The sequence below is a fragment of the Peromyscus californicus genome, unplaced genomic scaffold, assembly GCF_007827085.1.
Source record: "Peromyscus californicus insignis strain IS unplaced genomic scaffold, ASM782708v3 Scaffold_9__1_contigs__length_137607984, whole genome shotgun sequence".
NCBI lineage: Eukaryota > Metazoa > Chordata > Mammalia > Rodentia > Cricetidae > Peromyscus > Peromyscus californicus.
Window position 1 is genome coordinate 64,437,819 of NW_026294617.1, and position 20,725 is coordinate 64,458,543.

The following is a 20,725-nucleotide window of genomic DNA, read 5'->3' on the forward strand; positions in this document are numbered from 1 at the left end:
CCTTCCCCAGTGTGGTGTTTGATAAACAGTAGTGACGTATGTATTTTAGAAAGAAACTTTTGAATCTAGGGGCCTAGGAGGCCCAAGTATAGGAGAAAGGGCTGATGGTAGAACAGTATGGGAAAAATTCCAAACTATTCATTTTTTAATAGTAAGGGTCCTCTTAGTGGGAATCAGTGGGTCATATCTCTCTCTGCCTCCCTGAGGTGTATTGAGGATATAGCACTTTACTAATGGTTAAGAAATCTCTCTGCACTCTTCTTCCACTACATTGTATTCAAGAACACAACTTGCTTGTGAGTGTCTGTTGAAACAGAAAAACCTCTTATTAGTCAGTATTTCCAACCAAAATGAAAAATGCAGTCTTCATGCCTACTTATACATTCCTGTAAGTTCTCCTTGTACAGAAAGGCATGCAGGCCTCTTAAATGAATTAGGTAGATGGCTAATAAATTAAAGAACGTTGTAACTTTAACGTTAGGTAACTGAGTTAGTAGATGGGGTGGTGCATGGGTTACCCTGTAATGAACCCTTTAATGTAGTATTTTTGTTTGTCTTTAGTAGCATTTTATATATATATATATATATATATATATATATATATATATATATATATATATACACAGAGAGAGGGGGGCGGGGAGGGTATTTCTCTCAAGTATTATTTCTTAGTTGATAGATTTTTGTTGTTGTTGTTTTTGTTTTTCCAGACAGAATTTCTCTGTATAGTTTTGATACCTGTCCTGGATCTCGCTCTGTAGACCAGGCTGGCCTCGAACTCACAGAGATCCGCCTGGCTCTGCCTCCCGAGTACTGGGATTAAAGGTGTGCACCACCACTGCCCGGCTAGTTGATAGATTTTTAAACCTAACTTTTCTTCTCACTTTCTGTCACCTTTTCCTGAATTGACACTTTCCTCAGATTTCCTACTTATAATAGAAGCATGGTTGTAAGGACCAGAGTGATTGTTCTGTTGAGCTGAGTAAGATTAGCTTGTAGTTTGCATTTATAATTATTATCTAAATAACAGAGCACTTTTTTCTTTAGCAGTGTCTGATTTTGTGCTCAGTTTGACCCACCACCTATGTAATGGGAATTAGAAATGTTGAGCTCTGGAGCCAGAGCTAAGTCCTGTTTAACCTATTTAACCTAAGTAAGACACTCAGTTCTTACCCTTTCCACTTGTTAATGGCAGTTACCATTTGTAGGATATTCATTACATGTTGGACATTCACAGAGTCCTCACAGTGACTGTGGGGTATGTGAGTAATACCATTACCAACTGAGCTCATGAAGGCCAAGTGACTGAGGGCACACTGGTGTTTAAGTCAGGGTTCCTCTGATTCTGCATCTTACTTTCATCCTCACACAAAGGAAATCTAGATTAGATGGCTTCCAGGTCCATTCCATAGCATATGGATGCCTACTGCTACTCAACTTTTTTGTTGGTTCAATAGATAACACTGCTTTTACTTCTTAGCTTTTAGCTTTTTTATAATGACCCAAACTTTGTTGTGACTAATTTAACTCCAGAATTTTAAACACCTTGAAATGAATATAAGATTGGTATTCACACATAAGACTTCAGATACATGAAAACTTTTCTCATATACATTTGGACATCCAATAAATCTGGAAGTGGATAGAGAAAATAGGAGAGTAAATTAGACTATAAGCCTTATATTAAAGGGAAATTAATTTTATCATTTCATTCTTTCCTGTGTGTTAGTTTATTATTTTGTTTTTCTTAAAGTCAACCTCTTTTTGTATTTTTTCCATGACATTATCCTTACTTTACTGAAAATACTACTATAAGAATAGGTTTACAATAACAATTTAAGGGGAAATACCTAATAATGTACAGATTTAAGATACTGGTATTATGCTGTAGATCTGAAGTATGAATGAGATGGAGAAACTCAGTACTTCTTAGGTAAATCGGAGCTACCGCAAGGATGGCTTGCATGCGCTGGTGCCGGGTTAGTGCACAGGCATAGACTAGAATGTGAAGGATGTTGCCCTCATACTAAGTCCCTGACAGTTCTACAGAAATATAAATTCTAGAAAAATAAGTAAAACTATCTTTATTATTTTCTTCTGTGACTATGCTAAATGGAACTCTTAACTTTCATCTGTGTGTAAGTTCTGGATGTGTGGACATTTATGCATTTAGATTTTTGTATATACACACATGTGTTGTAATCTCTACTTTAACATTGTAATTGATTGTGTCCATTACCAGAGGCTGGTTCTTTGTAAAGAGGATACTAAATAGCTTGAACTTAAAGGAAAGAAAAAAGAAAATATTACTTTTACAGTTATACTTAGTTAAATAAAACTTTTAAAATTGAGCTTTATGTTCATTTACAGTTTGATTTACTATGGTCACAACTTTCATATGTTATTATAAAACTTCATTGTGTAAGTTTCTTAGTTTTATTTTAAGTTATGGATTATGCTGTTTAATGTTGGTGATTTTTTTTAGTAACACATTAATATTATAGTGTTGGTTTAGTTGGAAAGTAGTCTCAAAAACTAGATTTTAGTATTTTTTAGAACTAATTTTATTGTGGGTTCTAAGAGCTGTGTGTGTGTTACCTTGTCCTTTCTTAATTTACTATACATTAGAAGAAAATGTCTTAAATCATATACTGTCCTGTGCTTGACACGTTTTTTAATGAACGTAGGAAATGCCTTACTAGTCTGTGCCCTCGCCTACTGCAGTACACATGCAGATGCTGGGAGCCTTTCAATATGAACTTACATCCCAGAAAGTTAATGGTGATGAGTTGGTAACGTTTCAAAACGTTTGTTACAGCCTCAACATGCTTGGCATTCCTTTCTTTGATGTAGAAAATTTGAACTGTCTGTAATCTAAATTCTGTGCTCAGGGCAAGACAGCTAACTGTGGTAGGTAGTTTCCTATTCCTTCCCAGAGTAGTGTTGTCATGATAACAGAATCACTGGCATCAAAATACAAACACATCCTTTTACTATTCTAAGGTAGAAATGTGTTTCTAAATGTTAGCAAGGTAACGAAGAAATTATGCTCATGGTACAAACAACTGATTATATTACAATAGCCTGTAAATACTAAGTATAATAGGTATTAAGAAACATACTTTATGTATATATACATACATATGTGTCTCTGTCTTTACTTAATTATGCTATGGTTGCTACTGCTTGCTTGTATGGCCAATTGTTTAACGCTGTTATTTGATACATAAAATCTTTCTGAATGTCCTACAAATAAACTTGAGTGAGATATGAACCTTCAAGGAGTAATTAGTAGAGATGAAGGTGTACAAAAATAATGCCAGAGTGCTGTGACAGAAGCAATACCAAGACTCGTTAGTAGTGATGTGGAGCAGCAGAAGAGCTGTGTATTGTGAGGGGGTCATGAGCCTGAAGGTCAAGGCAGAGGACTCGGACCCATTCTTTGTTTTGTTGACACGGTGTGTGCCGACTCCACTTGTACCGTCCGGGGAAGACTGTTTACTCTTTCTCACTATACATAGATTGTGTTTGGTTTTGTCTCTAACCATCACCTAGTTTAACGAACTCAGTGATTCCAACCATTTGCTGAGAAGGAGCCTGTTCACTTAGACTAGCTGTGTGAGTTATCTCCCGTAGGCTTGGGCTCTGGGACAGAACATGTGTCTTTGTGCTGTTTATTTCTGGAGTTACTGCTGGCATCCATTTATATATATCCAACTCAAAAGTTGTTCACCTTGCTAATAGATTTTAAGTAATGCTTATAGGTTGTTAGCACAAGGGATGTTTCTAAAGAATGGAAAACATATTGCCTAGCTGAAATTACTTGAAAATTTACTTTATTGTAATGAGTACCTATTTAATGAGATATTCTAAAATTTTATACAACTCCTCTCAGTATTTACTTAGTTGTAGTAACCTACTAGCTAATCTTTTTGATGAACTTACTATTTGATGTTACAGTATAAGGCTTAAAAAGCAAAATAAGCCGGGCGGTGGTGGCGCACGCCTTTAATCCCAGCACTCGGGAGGCAGAGCCAGGCGGATCTCTGTGAGTTCGAGGCCAGCCTGGTCTACAGAGCGAGATCCAGGAAAGGCGCAAAGCTACACAGAGAAACCCTGTCTCGAAAAACCAAAAAAAAAAAAAAAAAAAAAAAGCAAAATAAGCTGAGTTACATAGACCATAAACTAAAATTCTGATGTTTCGGTCTACCCAGGTATAATATTGGTAGAAACAAGGACCTTATAAAAATGTATTATTAAAACATGAATATGATTAATGCTTGAGACCATCAGTATTTAAGCTAAGACAGCCAGAAATCAGACTGTGTGGTTGATTTCCTTTACAGTGTTCATGAGTAGATGGATTCTGGTGAAAGACACAGCATGGTTTTCACCGAAAGGACTTCAAAGGACGCTGGAAAATTTTTACTTTGTTACTTTGAAATCTGATTAGAAAATTGGTGAACTGTTTTGCTTGGCCAATTAAATTAGCATTGTAGATTAAGTATTGGGAGAATTGTTTAAATACTTGGTAGATTGAGGTCATCATTAGCGATGATAACCACACATATTTTTCACAAAGGAATAAGTTAACAGAAGTCTTTCCCAAGTGAGAACCTTGAAAGATGAAGGAATGGGGAAGTATAGACTTCCCAATGTATTGTTTCAGTAAACATTTATGAGCAAGTTTTCTTGTAACTTCATGGCAGCTGTGTAACCATGAGAGCATTCCTTTGACTATATAGAAGACTCAACAGCAACATTTTGAGATAGTATTCCATTTTACTAGTGAAAGTTCATCTCTGTTCTTAACTTGGAAAAGGTTAATTCAGTTGGAGGTAGGCCACAGTTTGAGCTGACACAGAAGGGGACCCAGCCTGTCCTACCCGTGGTTCACCAAGTTTACCCAAGACAAGATGGTTGACCCTAACAGTTCTGCAGGAGATTCCAGCTAGTTGTTAATGTTCTTCAGTAGCCTGAAACAAACAAGGAAGTCCTATTTACTGTTTTGGTTTTTTTTTCCTAAATCATGAGGCAACTAGTTAGTTAATAAGGGTCTGTGTATCTTCCTAGTTATTGGATCCTCCCCCTCCTCAAATTAAGAGATTTTAAAAGAACGTCCCTTTGAAGAGAATGAATTGATTGCTAGGAAAACTGACTTTTGCTAAGTATTTGTGTACATATTGTGTGTGATGGGGGAATGATGTAAGAACTAGGTAAATGTTTGAGAAGATAATAGTAGAACATAATTCCTAGGAAAGAATCTAAAATGTGCATCTCCATAAAATTTACATTATCTTATTTTCTTCGAAAGTAAACGGATTTACATCAAATGTCTTAGTTATAATAGTAAGCATTGTTCAAGTTGATATTTCATACAATGTTCTATCACCATGCAGAGCTCTTAGTGCATAACTAGTGAGTTTGTTTGTTTGTTTGTACTTTCAATAACTGTAGGCACATAGCTTACCTGTAATAAAGAACATTAGTGGGGAGGGGAGGCGTTAATTAGTTGGGCACTTGATAACAGACTCTTCTTACCCAAGAAGCCTTATCACCGCCTCCAAGGGCAGTTGTGTAGCAGGTTGCAAGATGCATACCTAAATTCATACAATAATCATTCTAAGAAAAATGTTGCCTTTAGGCAAAATTAGTTTCTTTATTATTACATAAAATTCCCCGTTAATGCTAAGCAATGTGCATTGTCAAAATCGCGTTTGAGATACAAGTCCACTACCTCCTGTTGACCCAGGTTGGACAAATGTCAGGAGGTTCCCCAGTGAGCAGGGAGTATACAGCTTTTGCTCACTTTGGAGAAAGTAGCCTTCAGACAAATGCTCTGCATTAGGTAGAATTGGCTTATCTTTAACGATATTCCTCATGGTTCCCCAGAATCACTGGTAGTTATCTTGAAAACTATATTTTAAAAGAATGTAATGGTAAAGCATAAAAAATATTTTCATTAAATCTTAATATAAGAGGCATACCAGCTGAAATATATCTTACATTACATAATTTCTGGGTGTTTTTTTTTTTTGTTGTTGTTGTTGTTTAAAAAACAAACAAACAAAAAACCTATGTGCTTCAAACTGGTTTACTTTATTGACAGTTCCCCCAAGAATATTTAATTTCTCCCTTTGGAATTGCCCGGTCCGTATTGCCCATGCTAGGTGAAGAGCCTGATCAGCCTCTGCCAAGACTGGCCGGTGGGATGACAGTTAAGGAAATAGCCCGCTTTGCCTTGGGGGCGGGGGGTACCCAAATGCATTTCATTTTCAAAATGTTTCTGGAAGGACTTATTTGTGGTAACGCTGAGTGCTATTTAAAACTCGTCAAAAATGTGGGTTTTACAAAACACAAAAATAATCTCCTGAAAGTTTGGAAGGGGAGAGGGTCTGTGATGTGGGGGCGGTCTCTGCTGCCCACGTCCGCCCTCTGTTCAGCGCGTTGTGTGCTTACGGGCTCCCTGGAGCAGATCACCATATAATTGATGTGCAGTCTGCATTGCTGAACCCTGGACTGCACCATTCTGTGTTCAAGGGAAGATGTAATCTGATCCCTCTGCTGCTGAGGGAGGAATCTGTTCAGTCAAGGCTTTGACAGGGCACAGTCTCCTCCAATAATCTTGTGGGTTCTCGCTCATTATTCCCCGAGTTCTCCTCAGTGGAGCTGCATGCGTGTGTGCGTCCCGAGCAGCGTTCTGGTTCTGAGCTGCGTCTGCTGGTGCTGGGGAGTTTTGCTGCCGGTTCCGCTGCCTAATCTTCCTCTTCTGGCGTGCCTGAGCATGTCCACGTTAGAATCTGTGACATACCTACCTGAAAAGGGGTTATATTGTCAGAGACTGCCAAGCAGCCGGACACACGGGGGCACAGAATCCCTGAAGGGGAAAAATACAGAAAATATGGGTTTCTACGGCACATTAAAAATGATTTTTTACAAAGTAAGTAATCTGTTTTCTTCCTGTTCTGTGTGGTTGTGTGTGTGTGTGCCTGCCTGAGAAGGAAAATCTGTATCATCAGAGATGGCTGCAGTATCCTCTAATTTTGGTGGGTGGCTGGATGTCTGGTATTCTGTTTTATTTCATGAATGTTGTAAGCAGCTATGGAACGACAGCGTGAGCTGGGAGAAGCTTTAAAATGAAATGTATATTTCCATCTGAGAATTTTTCACTGAGAATGTATCCAGACTTGAGAAATGTGGCTCCGTTAAATGCTGACCTGGAAATACTCAGCCTCACTTGGCTTTTCGTGAACCTTTCCGTTCAGTTTTCCTGTACCATAGACATACATATGTGTTCACTAGTTAACTCTTAAAGTGTAGTCACTGAAATGTGTGGGGTTCATATTTGAAGAGATTGTACTACTTGTGGTACCTTAAAAAATTATCTAATTAATTTGTGGTTGTAAAGTCAGTATTTTCAGTTAATAGTACAATATTTAAAAGACTTTCATAGTCATTCAAAAGGTGCTTTGTTTTATAAAATAATTTAAACATAAATTTAAACATAAAACCCCCTTCTCGGTGATTTCCTTGATACATGTTGTTAGTATTTTTTATTCATTGAAAGAGTCTAAGATGGAAATAAAGTTTGCTTTTAGTGGCAGATGGCATTTGTACCAGTGTATTTACAAGACATTCTGGGAAGTTCTGAGAGCCAGCATTACTGACTTAATTCAGATGAGTATCAGAGATTCTCATAATGATCGTGAAAGACATCTGTGAAAGTTACCAAGTTCTGTGCTGACTGACCTTCCTGATGGATTCATTCGTGTACATGTACATATCTGTGTGTCTGCAAATTATACACATGGAAGCACATGGCTACCTATGTATTACAGCTTTTATATTATTTATGTCCGGTTTTCAATACAGTTACTTACAAAGAGAAAGAAACAGTATATTTTGGAGAGGATTGTCTTTAAAATGACATGAGTATAGAAACTCCAGAGGGGAGAACGCAGACCAATTCCATTTTCCCCAGTAGGCATTTCATGAACTAAGGTATACATAAGCATCTTGAACCTTCACAGCTAAAAACCATCCAGTGTTGACTGGAAGACTTTGTGCATGATGATTAGAGTCCTTGCTGTCCCATCTCAGAGTTCGAGTCTTTTAGGTTCTTTTTAGTATTTACAGTGTATACACTGTGTTCCATGTGTTCCTATGTGAAGCAATAGGTAGGAAAATGAGGCTGCTGTAAAATAGGGGTTCCACTTTACTATAAAAATAAAGATGGCATCTCCCCATAACATGCAATAATACAGTAGCTAGTGAGTACGTGCAAATCCAAGAGAGGCTGTTGAAAGTTGAACCTTAACAGATCTTATTTTCTAGTTTGGAAATAAACATATACTCAGATGACCTACATTAATTGATAGTGAAATACAAAAAATAAATTTCAATATTAACATTAACAGAATGCAGTTTTGAAAGTATTGATAGCATAACATCGCATAGTGAGAAACCTTTAGGATGTATGTGTTCGACATGTCTTATATACATATATCTTAGTCATAGTTCACTCTCTTAAAATCCTTCCGTTGTTTCAAGACTATTTTGTCCTGATTATGGGCTGTATACTCTGCATGTAGCAGCTGATGGCTTCTCCTACAGCTTTATTGTAGCAGATGCAGATTCTCTGCTGTTAGGGTTTACTCTTTTGAACTGTCTCTGTTGTCCATGCTAATTACTTTCTTCTTTATTATAATCACTAGTCAAGATTAGCTTATGTACATTGCTCTCTACCTTTTTATAATGGTATGAATGTTTAAAATTCAGTTATCCATATTTTTGCTTGTGAAATTTTTAATTTAATTTTTGAGCTTAAAATAATTTTAAAGAAAAATGAAGATTAGTAAGAAAGGCATGTTAAATATGGTTCTTTTCTGTGTGTGCTAATAAAATTTTTCTCGTTATTAAACTGAAAATATAAAAAGTATATAATTCTCTAAGGATATGATGAATATTAGTTTCTAAATCACCATACACTTTTCATCCCAACAGAATACTAAGAGAACATTACCTATCCAGTCTATAAGAAAATAGGAAATAAGCAAATATGAAAAACTCTGTAATGTATTTTCTATTTAACCTACCAATAGTCACCATTGTAGGTACATGAAAATTTAACAGTTTTTAATATTAGCATGCGAACTCAAAGTCTGATAATGGACCAGGTAATTTAAAACAACATCAACAACAACTTATCTGTTTTACCTTATAGATGAAAAGAAAGTTGGACCATGGTTCTGAGGTCCGTTCCTTTTCTTTGGGAAAGAAACCATGCAAAGTCTCAGATTATACCAGGTAACGTTAAATAGAGGGGGTAGATGGGGGTGTCATTGAAAGCTTTTCTTTGCATTTGTTTTCGCAGAATAACGATGCTACTGTATTCAGTGTGGTCAGCTGTTCTAACGTGTTTTGGTGTTATAGAAATGGGGAAGGGCTCCAGTCTAAACCCGAGCAGAAGAGCTGGCACGGTCTATTTCGGACCTTCTTACTAATATACTAATGGGAGGCACATGCAGGACTTCTTTGAACAAAAATTTAAAGTCACAATTTTAGGGACTTCTAAACAGTAAACCCATGAGATCTGAATGTGAGGAAATGTCTCTAGTTACTATAGCAACTGCTGTTCTAGGGTAGATACTTACATATACCAAGTCGAAGATAAATTTATTAGCAGTGAGGTAAATCTCTCAGTTACGAACTTAGTCTTACTCCATGGAATGAATGTGTTAGAAATCCCCATTTATTGACTTGATGGGTTTTATGTTTTAACACATACATTTCTACTCTTGTAGAATAGTTTCCATAACAACTAGATACAATTGTAGTCTTGTTTCCTGCTTCACTCCATCATTTTTGGGTTTTGCATCAGTATAAAACTTTGCCCACTCTCACGCTAATTAGGCTAACTTCTTAAGCACAATATCTCATTTCCCAGCCAATTAAAAATGGCTTTGGAATGCTGTATTTTAAAATTTAAATGACAAAAGTATCTTAAGAATCTTTGTGGTCCCCCCCCCTTTTTTTTTTTTGAAAAACAGGTCAGAATGAACAATAGACATTCTAAGGGCATCATGGTTATGATCTTTTTTTTTCCCAAAGCATTTTGATTTAGTTATTTTTATTCTATAAAGTAGAATAAAATTAACATTGCCTAGATACAAGGTTCCTTAAAACCTTAGTACAGATTGCATCCCCCTCCAACAGTTTGTTTTTATTTCATTCAATTGTAGAAATTTCTTTAATGCTCTTTTGTAAAATTAAGGGACCATACTGCTTAGAATAATTTTACATACAGAACACTCTGGAGAGACAGTGCCACAGACCAGAGGCTTCATGCCGCAGAGCAGCTCTTCTCTCCCGAGTTCTCTTGGTCATCTGACTGCTCCACTGTTTTGGGCACTTCCACCAGAGGGTGTGGAGGGATAGAGAGACAAGGGAAATGTTCGTTTCAGTTGCTTTTCCTTCTAACCTTGAGAATGTATTTCTCAGCTGAGAAAGTTGAGTTTGATGTTAAACTAATTGTCAATGTCATTTTTTAATGGACAGATGTCAGTCAGTCCACATCATTTTGGTTTTCTGTTAATGTTTTAATCCCGAGACAAAAGTATTAAATGTTCAGTTATTTTAGAATGGAATTTTTGGTACAGAACAGATTTTCATAAAATTTTAGTTGCTTACTTTTTATATCAAGAAAGCAACTGCCTTTGCACAAGGAATCGTCCGTCCTGAAGCAAAATTAAAACCGATGCATATTTACAGCCATGTCTTTGGGACTCTTGTCGGTTACTAACATATATGTTTGATGTTTAGGGGATGCTTTGGACAGGTTTTTGACGGGTAATAAGATGAAACTCATTTTCTGCCTTTTTTTCCTTAGGGAGTTTAAACTATTAACACATCCTGTTTTATTTTTGAGAAAAAGAAGCTGAATTTGCTTTTGAATTAGAAGGAAGGAAAGATTGACTTACTTATTGAATATTAGAGATTGTCTTAAGTAAATATTAAAAGATTCAAAGAGTGCAAGCATGAAGATTTTTCTGTAAAATACAGTGATTCAGGTATTTTAAAAAATTAAGAGTTGCTTCATTAGCAGTTTGTCAGATGTTGATAATCAGTAGTTAGGGTACATTTATATGTGCTCTTTGGATTTTTTTCTTTTCTTTTCTTTTTGAAACAAACCCTCACTGTAACCCAGCCTGGCCTGGAACTCACCATGTCTAGCTTGGGCTTGCCTCAGACGTGCACAGTCCTACTGCCTCACCGTCAAGTGCTCTGAGAACAGGTGTGAGCTGGCTGCTCTTTGGACTTAAAACCCTTTCATTACCAGAGTTCAGTGAACGGAGGATTCTCTCACAGATGGAATTTCCTAGACAGGGCTTGTCCTTTTAGTACGCCTGCAGAAAAGCTCAGTGTTTGCCCTGCTGTCAGTGCTTGAGCTGCCTTAGAGGACCACCACCCGAGAACACCAGTACATGTCTGGATTCTGCCTGCTGTTAGGGAGCAGAGTAATACAGTTGCAGAACTAGATCAGAACCACTGTACTGGGTTCTGAATGTATTGTTTAGATTTTTTCCCCACTATCTCAAAGTTCACATTATTAGATAATCTTTCAACGGTCTCTTTTCATTTAATTTTGCCTGAAAGTTCTCTACTTGTTCTGAAAAACTGCATGTCTGATCAAGGCTGACTACTACCAGATACCTAAGCTCAGCTTAATAAATGCATCTGGGGCAAACTTAAGGACTTATGTGTAAGAAATGAAATCCAAAACATTTTTGTCTCTGAAATATTGGTAACATTAATGCTTTCACATTCCTTTTAATAAAGAAAATCTAAACTCTAATTTGGACTGGTCATAGAAGTAGGAGCTGTATGTTCTACGGCCATGTTTGCTTGCCTGTCTGCTTAGTCATTTACTTACTCACTTATGGTAAGAATTGAACCAGGCCCGTGTCCGTTCAGCATGTGCGCTACTACTAATTGCGCCTGCAGCCCTAACTAAGCAAACGTGTACTGGGGACATACAGGTTTTTCATAGAGTCTTCTCTATGAAAGATTGCCAGTAACATTGCCTGGATGATGATAGGGAAAAACTTTAATTGCAATAGTAAAACAGGGCCAAATGTGGTGGCAAATGCCTGTATTTCCAGCTTTGAAGAGTTTGAAACAGGACGATTATGAGTTCAAAGCTAGCCTGGGCCGCATAGTAAGTTTGATGCTGGCCTTGACTGCATAGTGAGACCATCTGTGGAATACGAGAAAAAGAAGAAAGCAAAGTAGGCTTTGTGTATCCCTGCCCTCTGAGAATAGCCAGCAAAAGGGATTGCTGTATTGATGTTTGAAGAACACCAGATCATTATTCTGATGAAATCAGAGTTCACAGTACTTAACTAAGACCTATCTTTACCTCCACTTTTGTACTTTTGTTTTTTGTTTTTAGTACCACTGGGCTTGTACCATGTTCAGCAACACCAACAACTTTTGGGGACCTAAGAGCTGCCAATGGGCAAGGGCAACAACGACGCAGGATCACTTCGGTCCAGCCACCCACCGGCCTCCAAGAGTGGTTGAAAATGTTTCAGGTGACTATGGGACCACGTTCTTGAAATGCTTCACTCAGTTGCTTGGGGTGGGGAAAGGAGTGCAGAATCATTCAGCCATTTAAAACATGGAGTGTGATTTGGTGCTGTGCCAGGTATGAGCCTCGGAGACACTGCACGAAATGAAAGAAGCCAGATGTAAAGGGAAATGGTTATTAATAAAAAGAGACCAAGTAGGTTAGTGGGTGCCAGGTAGACAGGGGAGAGGACTGGGGCTACCTGCTAAGAGGTGTAGGGTTTTTGGAGGGGAGAATGGATTTCTGGAATTGGGTAGGGTCGTAGTCATCCAGAAAGACAGGCATCCTGGGAATCCCCGAGTGTACACTTAAAATAACAAGCCTATGATGTGACATACATCTTTCAGAATGAAAGTACAGTGCTTATTTGTATAAGTTTGTATTTGCATATCTTTATTGCTTTTTTTAGTTAGACAAGTCTTTATTTTCTTGTTTATGTTTGGATTTCTATGTCATTGAATGTATTCTTGATTTCTGAACACGTTTCTTGTAAATAAGGCATTTGAGATTAAGAACTGTCAGCGAGTCTCTGGAGGTAACTTACCCTTCACTACTTCCCTAGTGGAGATGACTTGGTGGCTTCTCTCAATGTCTTGTTTGCATTTGGCTTTAATCTGCTCAAGTTCCAATTACTGTCTTTTACTAGAATTTAAATTCTTTGAACATTTACTGGGAAGATTAGTCACCTTGAATACTACAGATTTTTATAACTTAAATTAGTTAGACTGTCTGATATCGTCTTATCGTGAATGGTAGACTAAATCAAGTGCTTATCAAAACAGCTGCTATAGATGAAGTCCTCAATAATTCTTTCTAGACAATAATCAATAAAAATGTGAACATACCTGATATTGGCCACCATACTAATATAAAATGAACACATTTCACTCCCTCTGGATTCTTGAATTGTTAGGTATATAATGAACACATAAGGAAACTATGATTTAAAAACTTATATTGGCTTTGTTTGTCATTTCAAAGATTTAAGCCCTGTTATTCAAATCCTAATATTTTAAATACTTAGTCTCTCTCTCTCTCTCTCTCTCTCTCTCTCTCTCTCTCTCTCTCTCTCTCTCTCTCTGTGTGTGTGTGTGTGTGTGTGTGTGTGTGTGTGTGTGTGTGTGTGTGTGTGTGTTCATCTATAGCTACAAAGCTTACTTGAAGTGATGTGCTTCTAGATGGGTTTGAGATTGTTTTGTGCCTTCTAGTGATTCCTGAAACACTGGCAAAGTGGGTTGGGGCAGGTAGAGCTATTGTAACTGACAGGTGTGGAGCCCTGGTTCTTCACAGGGTTGAGTTTTTCCCCCGATGAATAGATGAGGGGTGAGACCCTTTTGATGTCTAGCTAGTAGAGGCAATATGAAGGATAGCCTCCCAAAACAAATAATTATCCAACCCAAAACGTCATAGTACTAGGTTTAAGAGTCTTGGGATTAAAGAAATGGAAGTTACATTTGACTTAGGAAAATGTTGTAACACTACAGTCACAAAGAGAGTTTTCATGTTCACAGACAGTTGTTGATGAAACTCACATAAGGATTATCACCTTCCCCATTCTTTTACCTCAAGTTCATTTTTTTTCCAATATATGCCCTGAGAATTCTCAACATTTTCTCTTGTCCAGCCTTTAGAAATAAATAAGACTCAAAATTAAATCCAGACATCTGCTTATATAGTCTTAAAGGAATATTTAAAATATTAATCTCTAATTAAGCCAGGGAAATGGGAATATCAGTGTGTTTTCCTGCATGCACATGAGTGTGTACACAACCTAGCACCCAGGAGTGCAGAGTTGATGTCTCACCCAGATGTTGAAAACCAAATGGTAGCTTTAGCGTCCATCCAAACAGCCTTTAAAATGTTGATCGGAACAAAGCTCGTTAGCAGGTTACTCCAAATAATTTTCATATTGTTGGGCCTATTTTTCCACAGCATTTTAATGTACCGAAATATTTTCTGGATGTTGATTAAGAGAACTTTTTCTGATATATACCTGCAGTAGAGACATTGATGCTTCCTTTCCAAGAGGCTGTTTTAGAGAGCCCTTTATACAATGCTTATTTAGTATCCCATAGTTTCCTTAATAAACTGTACACATGTTATACTCACTACATCTCAGTTTCAGAAATGTCAACTGTAAAAATAAAATCAGAAAACCAAATTCCCTGAGCCGTCTTTGGTCCTATAAAAGTGTGTCTGTTTCATATGAGTAGTTGTAGTGAGAGAGCCCATTCTTAGTTCACAGAAATAATGTGGAATTATCCCTGAAAGATCTTAATTCTGCCCCGCTCCCCCCAGACATTCTGTAGAAACAAATCTGTAGCAACTAAAGACCCACCTGACAAGGTAGATCAACCTTAATCTTCTGGTCCATGTCTGTCTCTGACATGACCCGGCCCCACTGTCCTGTCCTGTCCTGTCCTGTGGTGTGGTGTGTGGGTGTGGGTGTGGTGTGTGGGTGTGGTGTGGTGTGGTGTGGTGTGGTGTGGTGTGGTGTGTGTTTCCAGGCTAGTGCCAAACTAACTAGAATTGAATCACATGCCTGGAGGCTTGAGATGCTTCAATGCCAATCTTATAGACAGCCACAGCTCCCTGACAAAGTGGGATGGTGTGAGCTGACCCATGAGGGATAATTAAACTGGCAGGCTTTCTACAAATACGCGACTGGGGCATTTAATGGTGACTTCCCTGTTGTGTAACAAGCGAAATGGGAGCTCTTGTCCCCTTATTGTCCTCCGGTTGCTCTCAGGCAGTAATGCAGCATTTGGTCCAGCTTCATCTACCCTGACAAAGTACTCTCTACTCCATTTGTAAATTGCATGAGAACAAATGATACTATAGATAACAGACTCTTACTGAAAAACAGAAATGTAAATTAAAGACAAAAGCAAAAAACCCAAACTTTGCACTGCTTAAATTGATTAAACTTTCCAGTGGTCATTGTGTCTGCTTTTTCCCTTAGCCAGAGGGCTAGGGTTTGTTTGGTTGTTTATGTAATTTGGATAGTACAGTGTATGGTTTTTCACTTAAAAATTTTAGATCCCAGCACTCAGGAGGCAGAGCCAGGTGGATCTCTGTGAGTTTGAGGCCAGCCTGGGCTACCAAGTGAGTTCTAGGAAAAAGACACAAGCTGCTCAGAGAAACCCTGTCTCGAAAAACAAAAAAACAAAACAAAACAAAAAATTAGAGTAGCTAAAGACACTAATGGAATTAGTCTTTTATGGTTCAAAGGCATCATGGAAGAGAAGCATGTATGATCTAGATGAAAAAGCCTAGTTCAAATTTTGGTTTAGCCTCTTAACTAGTGGGTAGTTTTATTAAGGAACCATTGTTCCCTTTATTTCATACTACATAAAACAAATAGTATACTAAAAAGTGTCCAAAGGAAAAAGTACACAGATGTACCTCCAGCTCTACATGGAAGGACAACAGTAAATGTCAGTTTCCTCTGTTCACCAAGACACAGCTTTCGAGCCAAGTTATCTTGGGTCTAGAGGAGCCTGTCAGTACTAGGCTTTCCATGGGAGTCTGAGGGACAAAGGTGAACTGTGTGTGAGGGAGCGTTAGCATTATGCAAATGCCTGCACACCTTAGCAGAGCAGATTCAAATTAAGGCTGTGTGCTTTGGAAAGATCTGTTAGACTCAAACCAAAAAACAAGAACTATAAAAGACATCTGTTTTGCTGTTTATAATTAATAAAATCTGTATTGAAGGATTCATCAAGCTCCATGCTAACTCCAAAATTACATGTATTTTCTGCTTTATTTTACTTGTCTTATTTGTTAGTGAACAAAAGATTAAAACCGTCAAGAGAGTGACAACAAGATCAGTTTATTGTTTCTTTGAAACTGTATTTGTTACAGCATGATGAAGAAAGCTTATTAAACCTTGTGTAAAAAAGTTAAAGAAATTCATATATTTAGTCAGATAAGACTACAGGAAAGTACTGTTTTTAATAGTCCGAAACTTTACATCAGAATGAAAACAGATTGAGTCATGGGTTCTTTAGAAAGCAATACCTGAATCATGTTTTCTGAGTTGGATTGTAAAGCTGTTTGGACTAACCCACAGGAGAACTGCCCACAGTAGTATAGGAACTGTTCAAATAGAGATAGGTAATCTGGGTGTGGTGGCTCAAGCCTGTAATCCCAGTAGAGAAAGGATTGCCATGCATTTAAGACCAGTCCAAACTCTACAGTACAAGACCCTGTCTCAAAATGAAACAGTCAGGTAGACTGCACTGCCATGCTTAGGTTCTAGAGAAGTGAGTTTCTACCATGAAGCTCAATATTGCCCAAGATCATAAAACCTTGTGCCTGATTGGAATAGTAAGCACACCCTGCCAGTGTCCCCAAGTGCTGGTTCATGAATCACCTGAATCAACGTTGGATGATTTGCTTGTATAAAAACTAAACTGTCCTTGGAGTGAATTGTGGGACCCTGGACAGTGTTTGGGAACCACTGTGCCAACCAAGTCTTGTCTTAGGAGGCTTAAGGCTGTAAGCAGAAGAGTCACTTTAACAAATCTCTGAGGACTGTGTGGGGATAGAACAGAACAAAGCTACGAAGCCCAGAGGCCATTTAGGGGTCTGAACATCATCATCTAGAAGAGACCCTGGTGGCTTAGATGGTGCAGTAAGGACCAAGTTTTTGATGTTTTGAAGTTGGTGGATTTGGTGATCTCTGATTCTGCACTATTATTCTGTTTTCAAATGCTTAATTAAAATTTGCAGTTTTATTGAGTCAGCATAGTTGTCTGTCTCCCAAAACGGCCATGGCCATGATAGTGTCTACAAATTTTCTGTAATGTAGGACAGGTAGAAATGACCAACATATTATAAAAAACCATTTCAAACCCTGTGAGGGATGTAAGTCAATAAATATGAAAATTTAAATTATGTATACTGTATGGTCAGTGATGAATGGAAATTGACCACGTTGTCAAATGGGTCAAATCTGAGCCAATGCCGGAAGTGCTGTGGGAGAAGACAAAACAATCCAGTGCTTTTACTCAAGTGTAGGGCACTGTACGTATTGTATGTCCAACATCTAGGTGTATACCTGCCTGAGCACAGAGGATTGAAGATGAGTGGGGTGAATGTTTTGAACGTTGTATGTGCAAGTGAAAGGAGAGGACATGACTTACGGGAGCCTGTGGTTCCTTACATTGGCAAAGTAGAGTAGGTCGTGGAAGTAGTTGAATACTGGCTGACGTTCCGTAGTGCTAGCATCATCTGTAGTAAATTTAGAAGAAGGAAGAGGTGAGGTCATTGTCGAGTCTAAAGGAGTAAATACCTCTTTAAGAATTATTCTGAGTGAAGCTTCCTAAGAGCCTTAACACAGTCTTTATGTATTTTGTCTCTTGTGAAGTTACTTAAATGTTTTACATAGTTATTACAAAGTTCCAAAGTTTTAAATTACTCATATGGCCATAAGAATTTTTCCTTTTAAGAACCATGGCTTTCCTAAGCAGTCATGCTCACTGGTGGAAAAATATTTTAAAAAAGAGAAAAAAAGAAAAGAAAGAAAAAAATGAAACAATAACAAATCCGACCTGAGAGCTGTTTAAAGGAACTCATATTTTTCAAGTGTAATTATGTGTTTTTACTTTTCATAAGTATAGCATTTTTTTCTTACTCCTTTTTGGCCTAATTTTTAAAAATTAACTGAGGTAATTTTTTCTGTTGTTTGCTGTTTATTATCTATATTTTTATAAAACAAAGCATTTTTTAAAGTTTGTAGAAGACACTTGTCAGATATGCAGAATATCCAACTGTTAATTTCTTTCTAAATGATGTTGCAAATCTCTTAGCTCTTAGATGAAAGCCTTATTCAAGCCATAAAATGTTATGGCTGTCCACTAAAATGAATATGGAGAAAGAAAAATGATCTATCAAAATTTCCTACTTATTCAATAACCCAGATTGATGTTTCTGGAACAAGATTTTGGTATTTCCACCAGTGTCGTGGTGTTAGATGAATGCATAACTATTATAATTAAAAATATATGCAGTTTTTTTCTGCCAGTCATGACAATGCTTTGCGAGAAGGGTGCTCAGTAAATTTGTTGAAACTAAAACCTGGATGGCTTCAGAGGCTTCTGGAGGCAAGTTCTCTGTCCATGGTCCCTTGTCATGTGGTTCCACTGCTCAGATGTGAACACTCAGGTCTTGTGTATAGTTTGTAATTGGAACATCTCTGAGATGATAAAAGTGTCCAATCCCTCTTTGGTAGAGCTGGAGTGGACCAGAGAAGCTGCTGGCTTTAGATGAGCTCATTGATAGCTGTGAACCAACACAGGTGAAGCATATGATGCAAGTGATAGAGCCCCAGTTCCAGCGAGACTTCATCTCCTTGCTCCCAAAAGAGGTAAGTAAGGGCCATCAGTTGCGCCCCACATGGGTGCTGTCCAAGTATATAACTGCTGCCTCCTGTAAGCAGTGTCCTGCGCCTTACAGTTTGACACTTTGACAAACTACTGTCATGGCTTAATGGTTCAATTGTCACATAAAGTATGCTTATAACCAAGATACATCTTTCTTCCACTTGGATAGGTAAGTCTGTATGAGAGTCACTGAGTTTCTTCAGATTTTCCCTTGGTTATCTGAAACCTGACCTTAGTTATTTGGGTATGTTTATTATTTATAGTCGATGTTTTCAAAATTCTGGATTCATTAAGCAGCAATACTATTTTTGCTCTTATTTTGTCACTTATTTCTCTTACATTCCTTCAGGACTAGTAGTTTTCTGACTGTTGTATTTCTCTGGTCCTTGAATTATGTAGTTATTTTTATTTATTTATTTATTTTCTTATGTGCATTGGTGTTTTGCCTGCATGTATGTCTGTGTGAGGGTGTCAGAAACCCTGGAACCAGAGTTACAGACAGGTATGAGCTCCCATGTGGGTGCTGGAAATTGAACCCAGGTCCTCTGGAAGAATAGCCAATGCTCTTAACTGCTGAGCCATATCTCCCGCTCCCTGTAATTATTTTTAACACATAGAATTTTACCTATATGTCCTTGTCCATTTTTACCAGTCATCCTCCATCTGAGAGAGAGAGATCACATAGAAATTCCATTCTTACAGCACGTCATCATACAGCCATATGTGGCTACATAGTTTAAATGACATTTTAGACTTCACAGCTTAATTTTTATCAGGAGAAAGGAATAACTTCCATGCTCTATATTTTCTCAAATTACTATACACATGCTCCTAATTACATACCAGCTAAAAAGACAGCACGGAAAAGTGACACATGATGACACATGACAAATGATCCTGAAACCGCAAACTGGAACAGAAAAATAGTTATGCTTTCTCTTTCCTTAGAGAACCACTCCAAGATTTTCTTAAGAGACATGAATAGTCCTAATTGTAATTTTGCATTAAATTTGAGTACAAACGATGAAACTAAACCTAACTCTAGGGAAAAGCACAATTGATAAAACATCGTTTTCCTGGTGTTTTTCCCCTTCGGAGTACTTTTTAAAAATGACATTGTCCCACAAAAGAAGTGTTTATTCTTGTGAGCTTTTTCTGCAACAAAACTCTGAATAAACTCAGGAAAGTAACATGAGGTCATCAGGGCATAAAATAGTAGGAAACATTTTTTGTAAATGAAGCGAATACTCACCTTGATATATTTTCCATACCTGAAACCCTCCTTTAGAATCTTAATTTTACAGATTCTCTCATAGCTTAGTGTTTTTAGTTATCTCTGAGAGCTTTTCTATTTTGTTTTGCTTTATTTTTATTTGTATAGACAGCTCTTAACATGCAAAAACTTCCTGACCTCAAATCAATAGAATTTGAAAATCTTTGTGGTGGTTATTTGTGTATGTGTAGGATGTGCAGGTGTTCAAATGAGTGTACATGAATACATGCAAGTTCTTCTGCACACATGTACATGTGGAGGCCAGAGGTGTGTTCCTCAGGTGTTCCCCACGTTATTGAGTCATGAGTCATGGTCTCTCACTGAATCCAGAGCTTACCCATTCAGCTAGAGTAGCCAGTGAGCTCCTGTCCGGCCTCCCCGGCACAGGGATTATCACTGCCTCTGCCATGCCTGGCTTCACAAGAGTGCTGAGATCCG

General features: G+C 37.7%; 1 protein-coding gene across 7 annotated transcripts in view; it reads left to right on the top strand.

Moving 5' to 3' along the window:
- Fbxw7 (F-box and WD repeat domain containing 7) overlaps positions 1-20,725 on the top strand; it is a 178,461-nt gene that overhangs the window by 144,924 nt on the left and 12,812 nt on the right. For 6 of the 7 annotated variants that reach the window (XM_052732307.1, XM_052732311.1, XM_052732306.1 and 3 more), the window contains 3 exons: positions 9,224-9,306; positions 12,452-12,593; positions 18,864-18,998. In XM_052732307.1, coding sequence (XP_052588267.1) covers positions 9,224-9,306; positions 12,452-12,593; positions 18,864-18,998 — 360 coding nt within the window. Of the gene's footprint in view, positions 1-6,483; positions 6,941-9,223; positions 9,307-12,451; positions 12,594-18,863; positions 18,999-20,725 lie in introns of those variants that run through there. The other variant, XM_052732312.1, reaches the window with a different exon arrangement.